This window comes from Polistes canadensis, unplaced genomic scaffold (assembly GCF_001313835.1).
Source record: "Polistes canadensis isolate GaletaPanama2010 unplaced genomic scaffold, ASM131383v1 scaffold_46, whole genome shotgun sequence".
Lineage (NCBI taxonomy): Eukaryota > Metazoa > Arthropoda > Insecta > Hymenoptera > Vespidae > Polistes > Polistes canadensis.
This window is the reverse complement of record NW_014569593.1, coordinates 878,583-895,537: the sequence shown is the minus strand read 5'-3', so window position 1 is coordinate 895,537 and position 16,955 is coordinate 878,583. Positions and strand designations below refer to the sequence as shown.

General features: G+C 27.6%; 4 protein-coding genes across 14 annotated transcripts; 3 read left to right on the top strand and 1 right to left on the bottom strand.

Annotated features, from left to right (window-relative positions):
- The first annotated feature begins 8 nt into the window (after nucleotides 1-8).
- Nucleotides 9-2,261, top strand: LOC106785240 (selT-like protein). The gene is made up of 4 exons (XM_014745522.1): nucleotides 9-348; nucleotides 666-795; nucleotides 873-1,068; nucleotides 1,228-2,261. The coding sequence occupies exons 1-4, from the start codon at nucleotides 215-217 to the stop codon at nucleotides 1,356-1,358; spliced, it is 591 nt and encodes a 196-aa protein (XP_014601008.1). The 5' UTR covers nucleotides 9-214; the 3' UTR covers nucleotides 1,359-2,261.
- A 1,035-nt stretch (nucleotides 2,262-3,296) lies between these two features.
- LOC106785166 (zinc finger and SCAN domain-containing protein 2-like) lies at nucleotides 3,297-9,413 on the top strand. Of its 2 annotated transcripts, none has more exons than XM_014745367.1 (14): nucleotides 3,297-3,913; nucleotides 4,580-4,850; nucleotides 4,916-5,040; nucleotides 5,104-5,225; nucleotides 5,306-5,448; nucleotides 5,525-5,693; nucleotides 5,770-6,226; nucleotides 6,355-6,692; nucleotides 6,778-7,124; nucleotides 7,235-7,308; nucleotides 7,387-7,618; nucleotides 7,729-7,904; nucleotides 7,982-8,257; nucleotides 8,367-9,413. In XM_014745367.1, the coding sequence occupies exons 1-14, from the start codon at nucleotides 3,776-3,778 to the stop codon at nucleotides 8,550-8,552; spliced, it is 3,054 nt and encodes a 1,017-aa protein (XP_014600853.1). In that variant the 5' UTR covers nucleotides 3,297-3,775; the 3' UTR covers nucleotides 8,553-9,413. The 2 variants fall into 2 exon arrangements, with proteins under 2 accessions (XP_014600853.1, XP_014600854.1); XM_014745368.1 differs by lacking the exon at nucleotides 3,297-3,913 and adding an exon at nucleotides 4,181-4,329.
- Nucleotides 9,414-9,507: 94 nt separating this feature from the next.
- LOC106785170 (ubiquitin-like-conjugating enzyme ATG3) lies at nucleotides 9,508-12,800 on the bottom strand. Of its 2 annotated transcripts, none has more exons than XM_014745383.1 (6): nucleotides 12,727-12,800; nucleotides 11,577-11,765; nucleotides 11,255-11,509; nucleotides 11,021-11,170; nucleotides 10,206-10,333; nucleotides 9,508-10,085 (listed from the first exon to the last, which is right to left on the bottom strand). In XM_014745383.1, exons 1-6 carry the CDS (start codon nucleotides 12,784-12,786, stop codon nucleotides 9,929-9,931), a joined length of 939 nt encoding a protein of 312 aa, XP_014600869.1. In that variant the 5' UTR covers nucleotides 12,787-12,800; the 3' UTR covers nucleotides 9,508-9,928. The 2 variants fall into 2 exon arrangements, with proteins under 2 accessions (XP_014600869.1, XP_014600868.1); XM_014745382.1 differs by lacking the exon at nucleotides 12,727-12,800 and adding an exon at nucleotides 11,912-12,223.
- LOC106785168 (protein Mo25) lies at nucleotides 12,537-16,372 on the top strand. 9 transcript variants are annotated; one of them, XM_014745380.1, is made up of 10 exons: nucleotides 12,927-13,022; nucleotides 13,327-13,391; nucleotides 14,232-14,288; nucleotides 14,390-14,511; nucleotides 14,565-14,732; nucleotides 14,987-15,105; nucleotides 15,188-15,356; nucleotides 15,455-15,619; nucleotides 15,704-15,808; nucleotides 15,883-16,367. In XM_014745380.1, the coding sequence occupies exons 4-10, from the start codon at nucleotides 14,410-14,412 to the stop codon at nucleotides 16,063-16,065; spliced, it is 1,011 nt and encodes a 336-aa protein (XP_014600866.1). In that variant the 5' UTR covers nucleotides 12,927-13,022; nucleotides 13,327-13,391; nucleotides 14,232-14,288; nucleotides 14,390-14,409; the 3' UTR covers nucleotides 16,066-16,367. The 9 variants fall into 9 exon arrangements, with proteins under 9 accessions (XP_014600862.1, XP_014600865.1, XP_014600867.1 ...); XM_014745379.1 differs by lacking the exon at nucleotides 12,927-13,022 and adding an exon at nucleotides 12,817-12,891 and having other exon boundaries at nucleotides 14,232-14,511; XM_014745381.1 differs by lacking the exons at nucleotides 12,927-13,022; nucleotides 13,327-13,391 and adding an exon at nucleotides 12,851-12,891.
- Nucleotides 16,373-16,955: the final 583 nt, after the last annotated feature.

Below are 16,955 nucleotides of genomic sequence, written 5' to 3'. Positions count from 1 at the left end.
GCTGTAGGTGCGCTGGTATCGCATCTAAAAGCGCTATCTAGTGTTGAAAACGTTGTTATTTAAATGAAAAACTTTAGGTTCGTATAAGAGTTTGGCTCCCCTGATAAACTGCTATAAGCAGATTAAGGTTCATCTGAAGCGTGTGGTGATATTTTCATGTGACTTTTTTTATTACATTTGTATTATTTTCTCATATTAAATGGACTAAATAACAATGCGTAAAACAAAGCTAAGTTCGTTGTTGTTTGTTATTCTATGTGCTGTAATTATACAAGTTAATGCGAACAATGATCACCAATTAACCAAACTTGGTGCAAAAACAGGACCAACATTAAAATTCTTTTATTGGTGAGTGCAGGACAAATTGAATAATTAATAGAAATAGTCTGACTGATATTATTATATTTATAATGATGACCTCAATGGACATACATTTGAATCAAATTTATCATCAGAGTAATATATATAATATTTATTTTCATTAGATTATCTACTTCTATATCAAAATAATCTGCATGTCATTGTTTATTGATTTAAGATGCACTACACGAAATATAACAACGTAATAAACATATGAAAACATTACCTAAATTATTTTAATATTATGCATTTAGATCTACATTTGAGAGACAAGTTAGTTATTATAAATTACTTAATAATTTTAGTTATTCGTGTGGATACAGAAAAGTTTATGAAGAATATGTTGGTATTCTACGACAAAAGTATCCAGACCTACAAATTGATGGAGAAAACTTTAATCCTCCTGGATATAATATGTTGATAGCCAAAATTTTGGTAAATATATTATTTTCTTGATCTTTTATTGTATATATTTCATATATACACATATTGTAATTTGTCATTTTATCTAGGGAACAGCAAAAATTTTGATTATACTTTTAATCATTAGTGGAATTAATATATTTCAACGACTGGGTCAGCCAGAACCATCATTATGGCGATGGTGCATTGATAATCGCTTTTATGCCTGTGTAATGATATTTTTTATTTGCAATGCAATAGAAGGTCAGCTCATTTCATCAGGTGCATTTGAAATACATTTTAATGGTATGTGTGCATGTATAATTTGTTTTTCGATCATTATACATTATTTATATGCATTATAAATTATAAAAACATGTATACATATGTATATATTACATATAAAATACTACATTAATAATATTAATACATTTATATATATATGTAATAAATAAAATATTACAGATGTTCCTGTGTGGTCAAAACTTGAAACAGGTAGAATACCACAACCACCAGAATTATTCCAGATAATTGAAACTCATCTGCATATGCAATTTCCAGATATTGATGTTGGAAAGATTGGTTTTAATAAGTAACATTGTACTACTATAAGTTTATACTGCATTCTTTTAATTATTTACATTATTGGGAATTTGCCTTTGGCAGAATATATGGTACACTTGAATGATTTGAATTTATTTGTATGTATTAATATTTCGTTATAAATGTCTCCTACTACTAGTACGCTATGTAAGATAGAGAGTAAAAATCTATATATCTATAACATTCTAATTAAATAGTTACCAAAGCGACATTACAATAGGAATTATATTTACTATTTTAATGTAAACATTATATTTCAACATAAATCTTTTAAAAATCGTATATATATTCATTCCTCATTATATTCTTATAAAGTTTATATTTGTTAATAGTTCAATTAGTAGTTAAATAAGATTATCATAAGACTGTTTAAGCACAGTTATAGAATGTCTTCTAGATTCATAATCGTGACTTAAGACAATCTTAAAATCGCACCTTGAACATTATCTTAATGTAAACAGTTTTTAAATAAGACAGATTAATATAACACATTATAATGCAAATAAGATTATCTTTGCTTTGTCATCTCGAAGGAGTTCTGAAGGTGATCTTATTTGAAATTGTAATAAAAATCTTTGGACAGTTAAAAAAAGTGAGCCTATTCAAAAGGTCATAAATGATACATTCTTTAGATACAACTTTGGTGTATATAGACTAAAGCAAATAAAAGAACAAAGTACGTGTTCAAACTTTAAACTTATATGAATAGAACATCATTTTCAATAGATCTGAATCATAGCAAAGAATAGATATAGTCCTAAGAACTATCGCTTTATTCTTCAATCTAGAACGCATAAGAATATTTTCGATTGCTCAGGTTCTCTACAAATGTATCAACATACAATTGAAAAAAAAAAGTATACGAATAAAAAACAGGAAACGCTATTAAATCTAAACTTTCACAAATTATACGAAATTTATTTAATCTACCAACTTATAAAACGTACCCCCCATTATCACTTAAATAATCTATAAATATATATTCTACTAGACTTTTATAAGAGTCCATTTTGAAATTGTACAAAGTTATAGCCATTTTAATACGGTAGGATCAGGTATCAGCACCTCGCAGCTCCCTTCGTGATCCCCACCACTGTCCCTACATGGCTTGAAACAACTTCCCTAATCTTCGAAACCGACCAGTTTTTAAAAGAAAATCCCGCCCTAAAATACAATCATCGGAAATCCCCACGATCACTAAAAACAACTTGCCCGAATATTCCCCTATTTTTACTTCTGATTCTACCCTTTCATTTGTCGGAAAAACCTCCCCATCTAAGTTTACCCTTTCCAATTTCCTATCCACATATTTCGGATTAACAATCGAAACAAATCGAATCACTCCGATCGAAATAACAGAAAGCTCTTGCGCGATGAACATATTTTTAATAAAAGTAGTTGGTGATTTACGGATTTATGCGACTATATACTAAGGCAATTATCCTAACCAATAGCGTGCTATTACTGCCGCGGGAAATCTGTAAGATTAGTATCTCTCTAATTCTATTGGTTTCCCAATAAAATTATTTTGGAAATTCCCTAACGTAAATACTAATCACAACTTTTGTAAAAATAATTTTATATGAACCAAAACAATTTTGGACAATAACTTATTCATAAAGAACATTTCGAGCATAAATTATGAATTTTTAATTAATATTCAAATATTTTAAGTATCCTAAGATCTTTAAAAGCAATAATCAATGAAGCATTATGATTGGTATAAATAAGGACCAATCCTCGAAGAGTCTTTAATTTTATTGAAAACGCATCTTAGTGACAAGGTATACGTACCTTATATATTTTGGTATATAAATGTTAGAATATAAGGATATATGAAATCATATTGTGAAAAATAAATAAATAATATAATATTATTTTTCTCGTAGAGAGAAGTTATAAGATTCTAATAGAAATATTGTTACGCGTATCTCTCATTATCTATATACATACTTAATAGAAGCTACGTATTATTAATATTTTTGTAATAACATAAAATCCTCTTCATCTTGCTACATCTTTTGTGTTATGTGTAAAAATCTAATGAAATCGATAATTTTGTTTATAAATTCATATAATCACGTGGCCAATATTCGTAAGTTTCAAATGAACGTACTGCACATCCAAGTTGCGCACAGGATTCTACTTCTGAATCTGATCCAATCGAACTAAACTTAACCTCTCAACGTGAACTAAACGCTTTATAACTCATCGATGGTTAATACACACGATCAAATAGTAAAGATAAATCTTAAAGCAACGATATATATATTAATGTTAAATAAATAATATTTATATAAGAAAGATTGTATGCATTGAGAATGTCACTGCATCACTCCTTTTCTGTTCACTTTTATTAATCGGACACTAAATTTTCTCTGATGCTGTTATTATTCATTGTACTATTATCATGGCGGGGGTCTGTCTGTATGATTCTACTATTTGTCGGCTATGTGCAGAAGATAATGGCAATGGAGAATTGTTGTATAGGGACGAGGGTGATGATTCCAATTTAAGTTCAATGGTGAATCGCTATTTACCATTAAAGGTACGAATGGTTTTTTAAATATACTCGAATATTAGACTACAACTTGACTTCCTACTGCTCACTAAATGATCCATATGGGGGCTCCACTGGTTTTCGTTAGACAAGTTTATCGACTACTACACAGATCAAATATTCAATATCCTCCTTGATAATCTATCATTATTAAGTGACCACCGAAAAAATTCATCTTTATCGATATAAAAATAGAGACGCTTAAAAATGAATACATGTTGCTTTTTTTTTACTATTTACACTCTCACACGTATTTTTTCGTTATTGGTTAAAAAACTTCTATTTAACAAATTCGTATTTATTTTATTATATCTACTTCTTCCTCATTTAATGAACTGCTATTATCGTTCTCATAAATTTATAACATAATATTCCATGAAAACATTAAGGATTTGAAAAACATAGTAAGTTATCTCAAGCAGTTCTATTATGTTATCTTAAATTGTTTGTTTGGAACTTATTCTTTTATTATTTTGTTTTTTGAAGAAACGAATATATCAAAATTAGTAATGTATAAAACCAAATTAAAAATTTCATTGATTCTTACTTACTAAATTGATGGATGCATAGACAGTGTAATGTTGTGTTTTGAAATAGTAAAATGATTACATTTAATAATTTGATATACATTTCTATAACTTTTAATCTTTTTAGATTCAAGATGATGGGAAATTACCTAGAACAATTTGTCCTGGCTGTAATATTCAGCTGGAGTCTACTGTGCAATTTTTTGAATTGTTGGTGGATGGACAGAGAAAAATACGAGAAATGTGGAAACATCAAGTCGAATTGCAAAGAAAAGCAGAAAGAGAACGTATACGTGTTGAAAGACAAAGCACGGAAGTTAATACAGGATTACCAGATTCGGATAACGACATAAGAAATAATGAAGATAATCAATTAGAAAAGCAAATAATCATTAAAGGTAATACAATATATTTTAATCTGAAAATTTTTATAATAAAAATAATAACGATGATAAACTTTCAGTACTATCCGATGGGTCTTTATATACTACTGAACATGAAATGAGTTTGCAAATGGAAGGTTTAAGTAAACCAAAACGAAAAAGAGGCCGTCCTCCTAAAATTCATACTGATATGGAATCTTCTAAGGTTTGTAATAAGAGTAATATATTTAGATATATTTCTATTTTGTTAAAACTATTCATTTTCTAGATAATTATAAAAGAGGACATTGCGGAAGGAGTAAGTCAAGAAGAGGAAGATAAACAAGAGGAAGATCTTGATGAAATAGATGGTGATGGTAGACGTCGTAGAAAGCGTAAAGTTCCTAAAAGGTAAAGGAGGATTTATATATACCTAACATATATTATGCACCAAATTTTGACATATTACAATAGTTAAAAATAAAAAATAGGTTTATGGAAGCTGTTCAAGGCAAAGAATTAGAAAGAATATTTAAAGAAGAAGGTGTTATAGATGAAGAAGAGGATGAAGAAGCTGACCACTTCGAAGATTCTGAAGAACGAATAAATGTAACAATTCCAGATGGTCAAGAAGGTTAATTGTCGCAAATTATTAATATTATGAATTCTTATAATAATTACAATAATTAATTAAGAAAATGTTTTTTTAGAGATAATCGGACATTTAGAAACTGAAGAAGGAAAGGATTTAGGTGAATTAGTAATTGTAAATCGTGGAAGAGGTCGTGGTAGACCGAAATTGCGACGTCGAAAAAACAAATTTACTTGCCAATTTTGTGGTAGAGGTTTTCTGCAACGTAGTAGATATATTGTACACAAGTTGGTATTGTTATTTATTTTTATAACTAAATGATTAGTTTTATTATTTTACTCATTAAATGTTTACAAATTGTAGGAGTTTTCATAAAAGTTTAAAATACGAATGTAGAGAATGTAAGAAGTTATTTACAAACAAAGATAATTTTTCATTGCATCAAAAAGTGAGCCAACATACGGGATGCAGTATTACAGAAATTAACGATGAACATGATAATAATCATCAAAAACCAGTAATTGAAAATACAAATACAATATCAAATAATGCATCGCCAAATGAAATCAAGAATTTAGGAATTACGTTGACAAACAATCAAAATGTGGAAGTAGTCACGGAGATTTTAGACAAAAATGTAGCTAATAATTCAGATATAAAAATTTTATGTGGACAATGCGAAAAATCATTTCAGACGAAAGAATCATATGAATTACATCTCAAAATAGTTCATGAAAACGAAAAACTATTTTTTTGTAACATCTGTAATAAAAGTTTTGCATATCAAACTAATTTAAAAGGACATTTGCTAACTCACGAGGTAAGTTTTATACAAAAAAAAAATATATTTATAAATATATAATTTTAGAAAAAAGTAAATTGAAATATAGGTTAATCTCCAGAAATATTTAAAGAAAATAAAATTAATATAAATATTTTTTCCCTAAGGGAAATAAATCAGATAAAGGATATCCTTGTGATATTTGTGGAAAAGTATTAAATCATCCAAGCTCTGTTGTATATCATAAAGAAGCTGAACACAATAATGGTCGTCGTTTTGTATGTAATAAATGTGGGAAGAGTTTCAAACACAGGCAGTTATTACATCGTCACCAACTTGTACATTCTGAAGATCGACCTTTTATATGCAAATCGTGTAATGCTAGCTTTAAAACGAAAGCAAATTTAATTAATCATCAATCTACACATACAGGAGAGAAAAAATATTTTTGTGAATTATGCAGTCAACAGTTTGCTCATAAAACTAGTCTGACTTTACATTACAGGTAATTATATTGATTGTTATGATTATTTTATTACCATAGTAGCGTTATTTTATTTATTGTTTTGTTTTGACATAATATTCTTTAGGTGGCATACTGGTCATAAACCATATTCTTGTGAAGTTTGTCTTAAAAGCTTTTCTCAAAATGGTAATCTTCAAGAACACATGCGCATACATACTGGAGAAAAACCATATTGCTGTGACTATTGTGGACGTAAATTTACAACTTCATCACAATTTAAGTTACACGTTAAACGTCATACTGGTGAACGTCCATGGAAGTGCGAGTTTTGTGCCAAATGTTTCCTGCATAAAGACACATGGAAATGTCATGTACGTAGGCATAAGGGAGAAAGACCTTTTCAATGTTCGCATTGTAATCGTGGATTTACAGAACAATGGGCTTTAAAAAAACATCTTCGACTACACACAGGTACAAACCTATATAAATAATATATGTATATTATTAATTTATGGTACTTCATAATATTTTGGATTACACTATCTACTATTTTTGTACTTTATATTAAATTTATTCTATAGGTGAAAAACCGTATTCTTGTGATATTTGTGGAAAAAGTTTCGCTGATTGTTCGAATTTAACGAAACATAAAAAGGTAATTTATAATCTTAAACAATAATTATATATAATTTTTGAAACTGTGATATATATTTTTAAACAATTTATTGCATAGGTGCATAGAGAAAATAAAGTTTTAGCATTAGGTGAGATACCTGAAGGTTCCGCAATTGGTGAAGTATGGCAGATTTTACCAAATTCCCAAGAAACAGATGAAAATTCATTAAGTGATCAAATGGCTCAAGTCATTACGGCCGAAGAAGCATCTGCAGATGGACTACAACAAGTTATTTATGTTTCTTATCAAGATCCTAATAATCCTAATCTATCAAGAACATTACATTTGGGTATCGTTATAAATTATTTATACTACTGGACGAGATAAAAATAAATATAAGATAAGATACATATAATTATTTGAAAGAAAAAGTAACAAATTATGATGTTTAATTTACAGTTGATACTGACATGATGCGTGAAAAAGAAGGAATTGTGAGCACTCAAGGGCAATGTTTACCTCATTTGGGTGTCGAAAATGAAATAATCACCGGTCATCCACATAATCATCATACTGCCAATATTTCAGATGGACGAGTAGCCATGGAACTATCAGAACCAGATCTACAATTACAAGTAAAATAATATAGTAGTATAAAGAAATAATATATATTAATATCAATAAAATAATACTTGAATTTGTTTTTTTCTAGATTACAGATGAAGAAGGTAATCCAATTCCACTTTCTATACAAGATGCAAGACAATTATTATCGCAAGGACAATTTGTTAGTCAATTAAATGATGGTCAGACTATCAGAGTTCATTCAGGCGTAATGGCTCAAGAATTTCCAGGATCTTTAGGTGTTCATGTTAATCACAATGGTAATATAGCAGCAATGAATAATACTATAGTCCATGAAGTAAATAAACCAAGTACAATATCATCTATACAAACGGATGCAGAAGCAATTGTCAAAGCATTAGAAGTAAGTTTGTTTACTTGAACTTTTTATATTTACTATTACTTTCTTATTGCATGAAGCAAAAACTGATTTTATTTGTTTTAAATATTATGATATAAATTTGATTATTTAGGACGAAGATACCGATGCAACAGCTGTTGCTACTATAAATCAAATGGGAGGAGAAGAGCAGGCAGAAATGTCAGATGGACAACATACTATCGAATTTATGACAAACGATGGACAAAAAGTCCGACTTCTTACTTCGTACCATGTTGATCCATTACATCTTGCTTCAGAGTACCTGACTATTGTATAAAAAAAATAATTTTTATAGTAAAATAATTAAATTGGAAAAAAATACTAACTAAACTATAATCAGTAGATAAATGAATTGGAAGTTAATGTAATATTAGATGTAGCAATTAATTCGGTGCCTTTTAAAAAAATTTAATATTTACTTAGAAAATAGTTATTATCCAAAATAATCTCTTTTATTTTTGACGACTTTGGTTATTCTTTCTGACAACTGCCGAATTACTTAATGAAAAAAGATAACGATTTCGATGCAATAAAGTTAATATTGAAGCACCGAATTAACTGTTACTTAATAAAAAAATTACTAAATATACTTAATAAATAATTTAAACTTATTACTTATCTTATATATAAACTGTAGCTATTATACAATCAGTAAATAATGTATATGCAAGTAGAAGCAATGAAATTGAATCTACTTTTCATTTTATTCTGATTAGCATATGTAATAAATGTCAACAAGAATGTATAATTTAATTTTAATTGATTTGTGACATAATTGTTTAAATATAAGTAAAAAAATTTTAATATGCAGTTAAATGAAACGATATTACTATTTACTATAAAAATTACTGCTATGGGTAATATAAGATTCATTTATGCATATTCAAAACGATAAGATAAATTATAATTCACTCACACATAAGTTTCTTATATTTGTATATAAAAAATGTAGTTCAACGTCGGAGTCAAACAGTTATTTTAAGTATTCATAGCGTTGAAGATTGCATAAAAATATGAAGATTTTGGTGCTAATATTATCATAATATTGAACATTCAAATGTTATAAGAAAACAGTAATTTATTAATTTATACTATGATATGTATAACAAAAATAAAATATTGAAACACATTTTTTTCACTAATTGCAATTGTAATTTTTTTAGAACAATGTATACAGTTAAAACTAAATCATATTTACTTAATAGTATTATGCATAATTTTTAAGTCATATAAAAATTTATTCAAATTTTATTTAACTCATCCAACTACAATGCCAAAGTTTCTTCCTAATGGTATAGTAAGTAGATTACATAGTTTCTCATCAGCTGACAAAGACAAACATGAAGTATAAATCCTAAATTGGCATAATTAATTATATCCATTGAATGGATATAACATATCTCAAATGCGTAAAAATAATTACATATTACAAAGCAATTGTGAGTATTTCTTTTAAAAAAATAATAGCATAGAATAAGATAAACATACATGTTTGATACGTATATAAAGAATTCCAATTATGATTACTTATGTGCAAGTAGATTGATTAAATCGAGTATAATCATAATTGACATTGACGTATATACGTTTGCATTATATTATTATATTGCAAATATTTATATGTTTGTAATACACTTAACTAGTTATGTATGCTTATGCTGTTAACATAAAATTTTGGGTATAATCATATTCAATCGTAGGTATAACAGATTGTACGAATTTCAAAAATATTATAAGATACATGTGGACACCAAGCTCCCGGCCACCTTCACTTACTGTCTCTACAATTTTCTTCATTACGACAGCATGTCTACAGAAATATTACAATGAAAAATATAACTCATTTAGGTATAATTTATTAGATAATATTGTTATGTAAAATCAACGCGTTGGCGTGTTAAGCATTGATTAAATGATTTGTAATTGATACCTGCATGGATGAACAGAAGCCATCGGTGGTCCAGGCAAATGAGGATGTATTTCCATCGTAACAGTTTTTTTAGCATGGTCTTGACTAACATCTTCATACATTTCTTCTACTGTAAGTGGTTTCCGATTCTACAAAATGATTTATATGTAGTAATTTTATTTAATAAATTACTATATTTTATTCTACATATATACAGAATATTTCAAAAAGTCAGGAGCAAACTTACAGCACGTGTTAATAAAGTCAAGTGGGAGTCAAGAAAATTCATATAAATTTATATTCAAAAATACTTTACTGAAGAGTTAACATTTTAGAGAAAATTTTATATAGTAAGAATAGACGCAAAAATTTGTAGAGAAGTTAAAAAAAAGAAGAAAATCAACATGTACTACGAACTTTACGTATAAAGTATTCATTTTCAATAAATTGGAGAATCATAAGCTACACATTAATAGATTCTTACATTATACTATTTTGCTTATGATAATGTGATAGAAACAGAAGACCGGTTTTGGAGATGCATTCAAAATGCATTTACTATTATTCCTGAAAGAGCTAGAATATTTGGAAAAATTCGAGAATAATTACTTCGACGAATAGAAGCCTGCATTCTTGCAGAAGGAAGAAATTTTTAACATTTATTATAACTACCAAGATAATTAATAAAAATCTTCTAACGTTTTTAACTCTTCAATAAATCAGTTTCGGACATAATTTGATATGAACTTTCTTGACTTTCTTGACTTCATTAACACGTGGTATAAGTTTGAGCCTGATTTTGTAAGACACATTGTATATTTTTTTACTAGACAAACCTCATCATAACCACAAAGCCACAATCGAGGTGTTTGATAATATTTATCATAGGTAATGTATAAATCATAGGTACGTGTATGGATAATTTCACCTTCAGAAAACAATTCCGTTTTTTCTTTTGCAGTCTTTTTTGAAGTCTCAGCAGTGAACTATAACATTTTTTGAAAATAATATTATCAATTTGTTAATAATTACATAATATATTAATAAAATATTTAACATGCTTTTTTCACCTTGTCTTGTTCATCAAGCATGCCACTTATTTCAAATGCTTCCATGTCAGCAGCTTCTTCGTCATCATCATCTTCATCATCTTCACGAGAATCATTTTCATCTAATGGTTGAACTAATTGATTTTCTTCTATTGTCATTTCTGTTATTCTATCATCTATACCACCAAGAGTCGTATCATAGTGATGAGTGTCAACCCATCCACCTTCAGGATCATCAGCTTCTATAATACATTCTTGTTCTTTGCTGTATTCAATCTAAATTTAAATGAAAACATTCATATTTATTCATCAATTAATAACAATGTAGATTTATAAAAAATACCTGTTTACATCTGCGTGTACAAGGAACATTGCGAGTAAGCAAGAATTGTTTTTCTTTTGGCAAATATGACTTTGCCCTATCTTCATCACCTGTAGCCCATTGCCAAGTAGGACAATGATGTACAAGATGATCACCAGCAGCTACAAATTCTTCTGGTGTCAAAACACCTGTTTCTCTAAATTTACTTTCCTAAAAAATAACAAAATTTCAGCTTTATTATGTTAAGAATAATTATGTAATATAATCATTGAAATTTTATCGTAATATATAATAAATTATTTATAGTACCGCGGAGAAATACAAATAGTTGCAAATGAAAACTATTTGAATTATACCTTTAACACAGGGGTTAAGTATTCTGCAACTCCCAATGCTGTACCTTTTACAGAATTGATAACACTTTGCATTATAGACAAATTTGTGTAATGTCTTATCAGCCAATAATACTTTTTTTGAAAATATATATTTATTTAATTTATTATTTACAGAAAATCGCAGTGCATGCCGGTATTTAATAAACAAGTCTGTTGATTTTTTGTAACAGTTACTGACAGTACACGTACGTTTCCCTTTGCCTGTCGCCCCTGAACTCACTGCTATCGATTCGTACTACACTTTTCATCTGTACGTGACTTCGCATGACAGAATTACAGCTAGCTATTTCTCAGAATATTAGGCTGATTTCTAACGGAAATATTCGTAGAGTTAGAAGTCAAGCATTTTGTTCAATTTCTATTCTCATTGGATAACTTCGTAATGAAAATATATTTAACTAAATGCGTATGCGTCTAAAGGAAAATTAATGTTCTTTTCAATTACTTACAATATTTACATAAATTTATATTTAAATTTGAATAACTTTCAGGCGAATATTCTTACTAATATTGATAATAACATTATAATGATAAAAAATAAAATGAATCTTCCAATGATCTCAGGTGTGGTATATTTTGATTGGTCACACAAATAAAATGTAATAAAGCCAATAACACTACCACTACTATTTTGAGATTATTTATAAAAAGTAGATACTTTGTAATTATAAATGAATTTGCACAATTGTGTGCTATATAAAAAACATTTTTTAGTAATAAATATCATAGAAGTGAAATAACGAGAAATCCTTTACAAACGAAGTCTATAGACTTACCGACCAGAACCAGTATATGATTTTTAACGTGACACACAAATTGGTCTTTACAACACACATATATACATAAACTATTTGCCTTATATATGAACTTCTAAACTAGAAAGTTATAGTATTATACACGTCAAGACAAGTTTGCAATCGAATTTGGAATAAGATTGAATGGTAAGATCAGTTTACAATTTATTGCATAATATTTTACTGGTATGACAGGTTATATTACTTCGTTTGAATTTTTGGAACACGGCTAAGCAGAACTTCGCAATCAATTTAAATATCATTTTAATTCGTTTCTCGTAAGATGTTAAATGTTATTTAATAATTCTTTTCATTTTATTATTCGCATGATGCTTTAGTCATTTTATGTCGAACGTTTTTAATTCCATTTCAGATTTTTACTGTTACTTACTTACCTGTGTGTCAATACTTAAAATCATTCTTACGTCTGCCCACCATTTTTAGTATATGTTTATTAATTAGAATAATTGTTAAATTCCTATCATTTTAATTATCCACAGCGCCTTCTTCTATTCTTCGCAACATATTTTTCAGTGTTCGGATTAACTTAAGATTTAGTTTTAAAAAAATGAATATTTTTAGGTTAGATCACCAAAGCTTAATGCTTATGCAGATGGAACATTATTTGTATCATCTATAATATAACTGTACGTTATCATTTTGATAATATTACCAACTACATTTATAAAAAAAATGCAATGACATCTGAATATCGTACGTAACATAAAAGTGTGGATAATTTAATGGTCTACTTAGAAACTATAAATTTTAAAGGTAAAGAGGAACTGTCAGATGATCTCTTAATTATTTTTTTTAAATATACTACAAAATATTTCTGACAACGTTACTTTTCCATTACATTTATCTGTATAATATTTTCATGTGTTTTTTCTCTTATAGTTATTTATTGAATATGCATCTTTTTATCGAGTTTATACATTAGATTCATTCAATTAGTATAGGCATTGCAACATGGGCTGTTAATTACTTGCAGTTGCAACTGTTGAAATTTGGAGAGATTGAAATCTAAATTATTTATTTATATCATATATAATGTTAAAAATATATATATATTTTAAATTTGTAAACTAAAGCTTTTTTGGAAATTCCATTAGGCGTACATATATATATATATATTTATAACACATAAAGAGAGAGAAATCTAGTATGTTTCATACTTTATTTTCGCTTATAATTTATTTTCCATTAACTCTTACAATTTTTTCGTCATTTTTTTCATAATACAGTATTGTAAGTAATAACTTTATATTTGACTACAATTTATACAATACAAATATAATTTAAAAATAATTTATTAAGTATTATTTTATATATATATATACTTTAATTACTTTATTAATTATAGCATTTGTAATGTAACATTATCTCTATTGTTTGATATTCGTTATATTTTGCATATATATATATATATATACATATAGTATGTATAATTAATTAAAAACATAGTCGGATTATTTTCTTTACAGGATACCTGAAATCTGGAATCTGCATCCTAATTGCTACCTTCCACATTCATGAAAAAGGTTTCAGTTACTATGTCAAAGTCCTTCTTACATTTTATACATGATTAGTAATACCAAAACCACATAACAGTCACTTTTATTTTTCGCACATGACCCACAAGGTGTGCATCTTATAAGAAACATGCCTCTGTTCGGAAAGTCTCAAAAAAGTCCGGCGGAGGTGGTAAAGGCTCTCAAGGAAGCAGTAAATGCATTAGAGCGAGGTGACAAGAAGGTAGAAAAGGTATGTTGCAAATATACACTTCGGTTTCTATGATGAAATACATTCACTTTTAGGCTCAAGAGGATGTCAGCAAAAATCTTGTACACATTAAAAATATGTTATATGGAACAGCTGAAACTGAACCACAGGCAGATATTGTTGTGGCTCAATTGGCACAAGAATTATATAACAGCAATTTATTATTATTGCTTGTGCAAAATCTAAGTCGTATTGACTTTGAGGTATATCTTATTTCAGTATAAAAACTTGTGCATACAGGTTGACCTGTAATTGGTGGTACAAGCGTGTAAGAGATAAATCTACTTGAAGCCTTATATGAATAAATTTTATTTTATACTTTTGGCTTTTTTATTTTTTCATATAGTATTACCCTCTGCTCGCTTGTATCACTAGCGTACTACACATCTTGTATATTGTTATTAGAAATTGTTTTGTATACTTTAAAAAAGGTTTACGTAACTTTTGTATTATTTAGGGGAAAAAAGATGTTGCCCAAGTTTTTAATAATATTTTAAGAAGACAAATTGGGACAAGATCTCCAACAGTGGAATATATATGTACCAAACCAGAAATCTTGTTTACTCTTATGTCTGGGTAAATATACTGTTAAGTTAAATTCAAGAATAGTTGTATTCCATTAAAAAATATATCATATTATGTTTATATATTATTTCAGTTATGAGCATCAAGACATTGCACTAAACTGTGGCACTATGTTAAGAGAATGTGCAAGATATGAAGCATTGGCGAAAATTATGATATATTCTGATGATTTTTATAATTTCTTTAGATATGTAGAGGTGTCTACATTTGATATAGCATCTGATGCGTTTTCTACATTTAAGGTATATACATATGTGCATGTTGAAACAAATATGTACATATTCTTTTCATATTATTATATCATATTAATCATACTCTGTTTATGTTATGTATGCTATAGGAATTACTTACAAGGCACAAAATTCTAAGTGCTGAATTTCTAGAAGTTAATTATGATAAAGTCTTCTCCCATTATCAAAGGTTATTAAATTCTGAAAATTATGTAACAAGACGACAAAGTTTGAAGTTATTGGGAGAGCTTTTGCTCGATAGACACAATTTTACAGTATGTATATATTTTAATAGTTATGTGAAATATTATAAATACATTCCTCATTAAAGATTTATTTTTTCATAACGATTATTTCAGGTTATGACAAGATATATTTCAAATCCTGATAATTTAAAACTTATGATGAATATGCTTAAAGAAAAATCACGAAACATACAATTTGAAGCATTTCATGTATTTAAGGTATATCATCTATTTTTTAATACTAATTAATATAACAATATGTTAATTATGAAACAATATTCATATTTCTACAGGTATTTGTTGCTAATCCAAATAAACCAAAACCGATTCTTGATATACTTCTTCGTAATCAAGAAAAGTTGATAGAATTTCTAACGCGCTTCCACACAGATCGCTCGGAAGATGAACAATTTAATGATGAGAAAGCGTACCTAATAAAACAGATCAAAGAACTTAAGTCTGTACATGAAAATTAAGTCAAAAATACAACTAATGCTATAGCTACTGTTATTACTACAATCAACTCTATTGCTACTACTGCTATTCTACTATTACCACCAATGTCGCTATTGTGGCTATTTATTATTCTAAGACTATATTATTCAATTAGCATCATCATCATCTTCATCATCATTATCATCATCATCATCATCATCATCATCATCATTAGTATCATCGTCATTAATGTTATTTTTTAGCATCACCACTGCAATTATTATCACTCTTATCATAATTACCATTGTTTCCATTATCATCATTCTTATTGTAATATTATTTTTATTACATTAATGTTGTTATTATTATATTATATTATATTATTATATATTATATTATATTATATTATTATTAATATTATTATTATTACTATTGTCGTTTCCACCATGTGATTTTCATCTTCATTATCATAATCTACAAAAATACCATTATTATACACATTTTCATCATCATAATGATTAACTATTACTTTTATGATCAGTACATTGTCATCATTATGTCATTACTGCTACTACTACTGCTATTATTGCTACTACTACTGTTAGTAATGCTATTACACAATCAGTTAACTTTATTTTCGAATAGTTGTGTAAATAAAATTTACATTTATCACTTATTATTGTATCATATAAAGTTGAGACGATGTTGTAATACTCTATATTTCCATTAATGAGTTGATTATTAAAGTAAATGGTATGGCAGCTATAAGAAATTATTTTTTAATTTTGTTAGCATTCCTTTGACAGATTAATCAAATTTATTAAACATTTTTTGTTGATACTGCAGAAAATACAAATATAGCAAATAAGTTACTTTAAACATTTTGACAATTTATTTCTCCTCAATGAACAGCACTTATACCAATACTGTA

Coding starts and splice junctions, on each gene's coding strand:
- LOC106785240 (XM_014745522.1), top strand. CDS start 215: ATGCGTAAAACAAAGCTAAGTTCGTTGTTGTTTGTTATTCTATGTGCT. Junction 349..665: donor ACATTAAAATTCTTTTATTG/GTGAGTGCAGGA, acceptor TAATAATTTTAG/TTATTCGTGTGGATACAGAA. Junction 796..872: donor TGTTGATAGCCAAAATTTTG/GTAAATATATTA, acceptor CATTTTATCTAG/GGAACAGCAAAAATTTTGAT.
- LOC106785168 (XM_014745373.1), top strand. CDS start 13,488: ATGGTCTACTTAGAAACTATAAATTTTAAAG. Junction 15,357..15,454: donor ATGCGTTTTCTACATTTAAG/GTATATACATAT, acceptor TGTATGCTATAG/GAATTACTTACAAGGCACAA. Junction 15,809..15,882: donor AAGCATTTCATGTATTTAAG/GTATATCATCTA, acceptor ATATTTCTACAG/GTATTTGTTGCTAATCCAAA.
- LOC106785170 (XM_014745382.1), bottom strand. CDS start 11,983: ATGCAAAGTGTTATCAATTCTGTAAAAGGTACAGCATTGGGAGTTGCA. Junction 11,766..11,911: donor ACTTAACCCCTGTGTTAAAG/GTATAATTCAAA, acceptor GTTATTTTTTAG/GAAAGTAAATTTAGAGAAAC. Junction 10,334..11,020: donor GGCTTTGTGGTTATGATGAG/GTTTGTCTAGTA, acceptor ATCATTTTGTAG/AATCGGAAACCACTTACAGT.
- LOC106785166 (XM_014745367.1), top strand. CDS start 3,776: ATGGCGGGGGTCTGTCTGTATGATTCTACTATTTGTCGGCTATGTGCA. Junction 6,227..6,354: donor GACATTTGCTAACTCACGAG/GTAAGTTTTATA, acceptor TTTTTCCCTAAG/GGAAATAAATCAGATAAAGG. Junction 7,905..7,981: donor AACCAGATCTACAATTACAA/GTAAAATAATAT, acceptor GTTTTTTTCTAG/ATTACAGATGAAGAAGGTAA.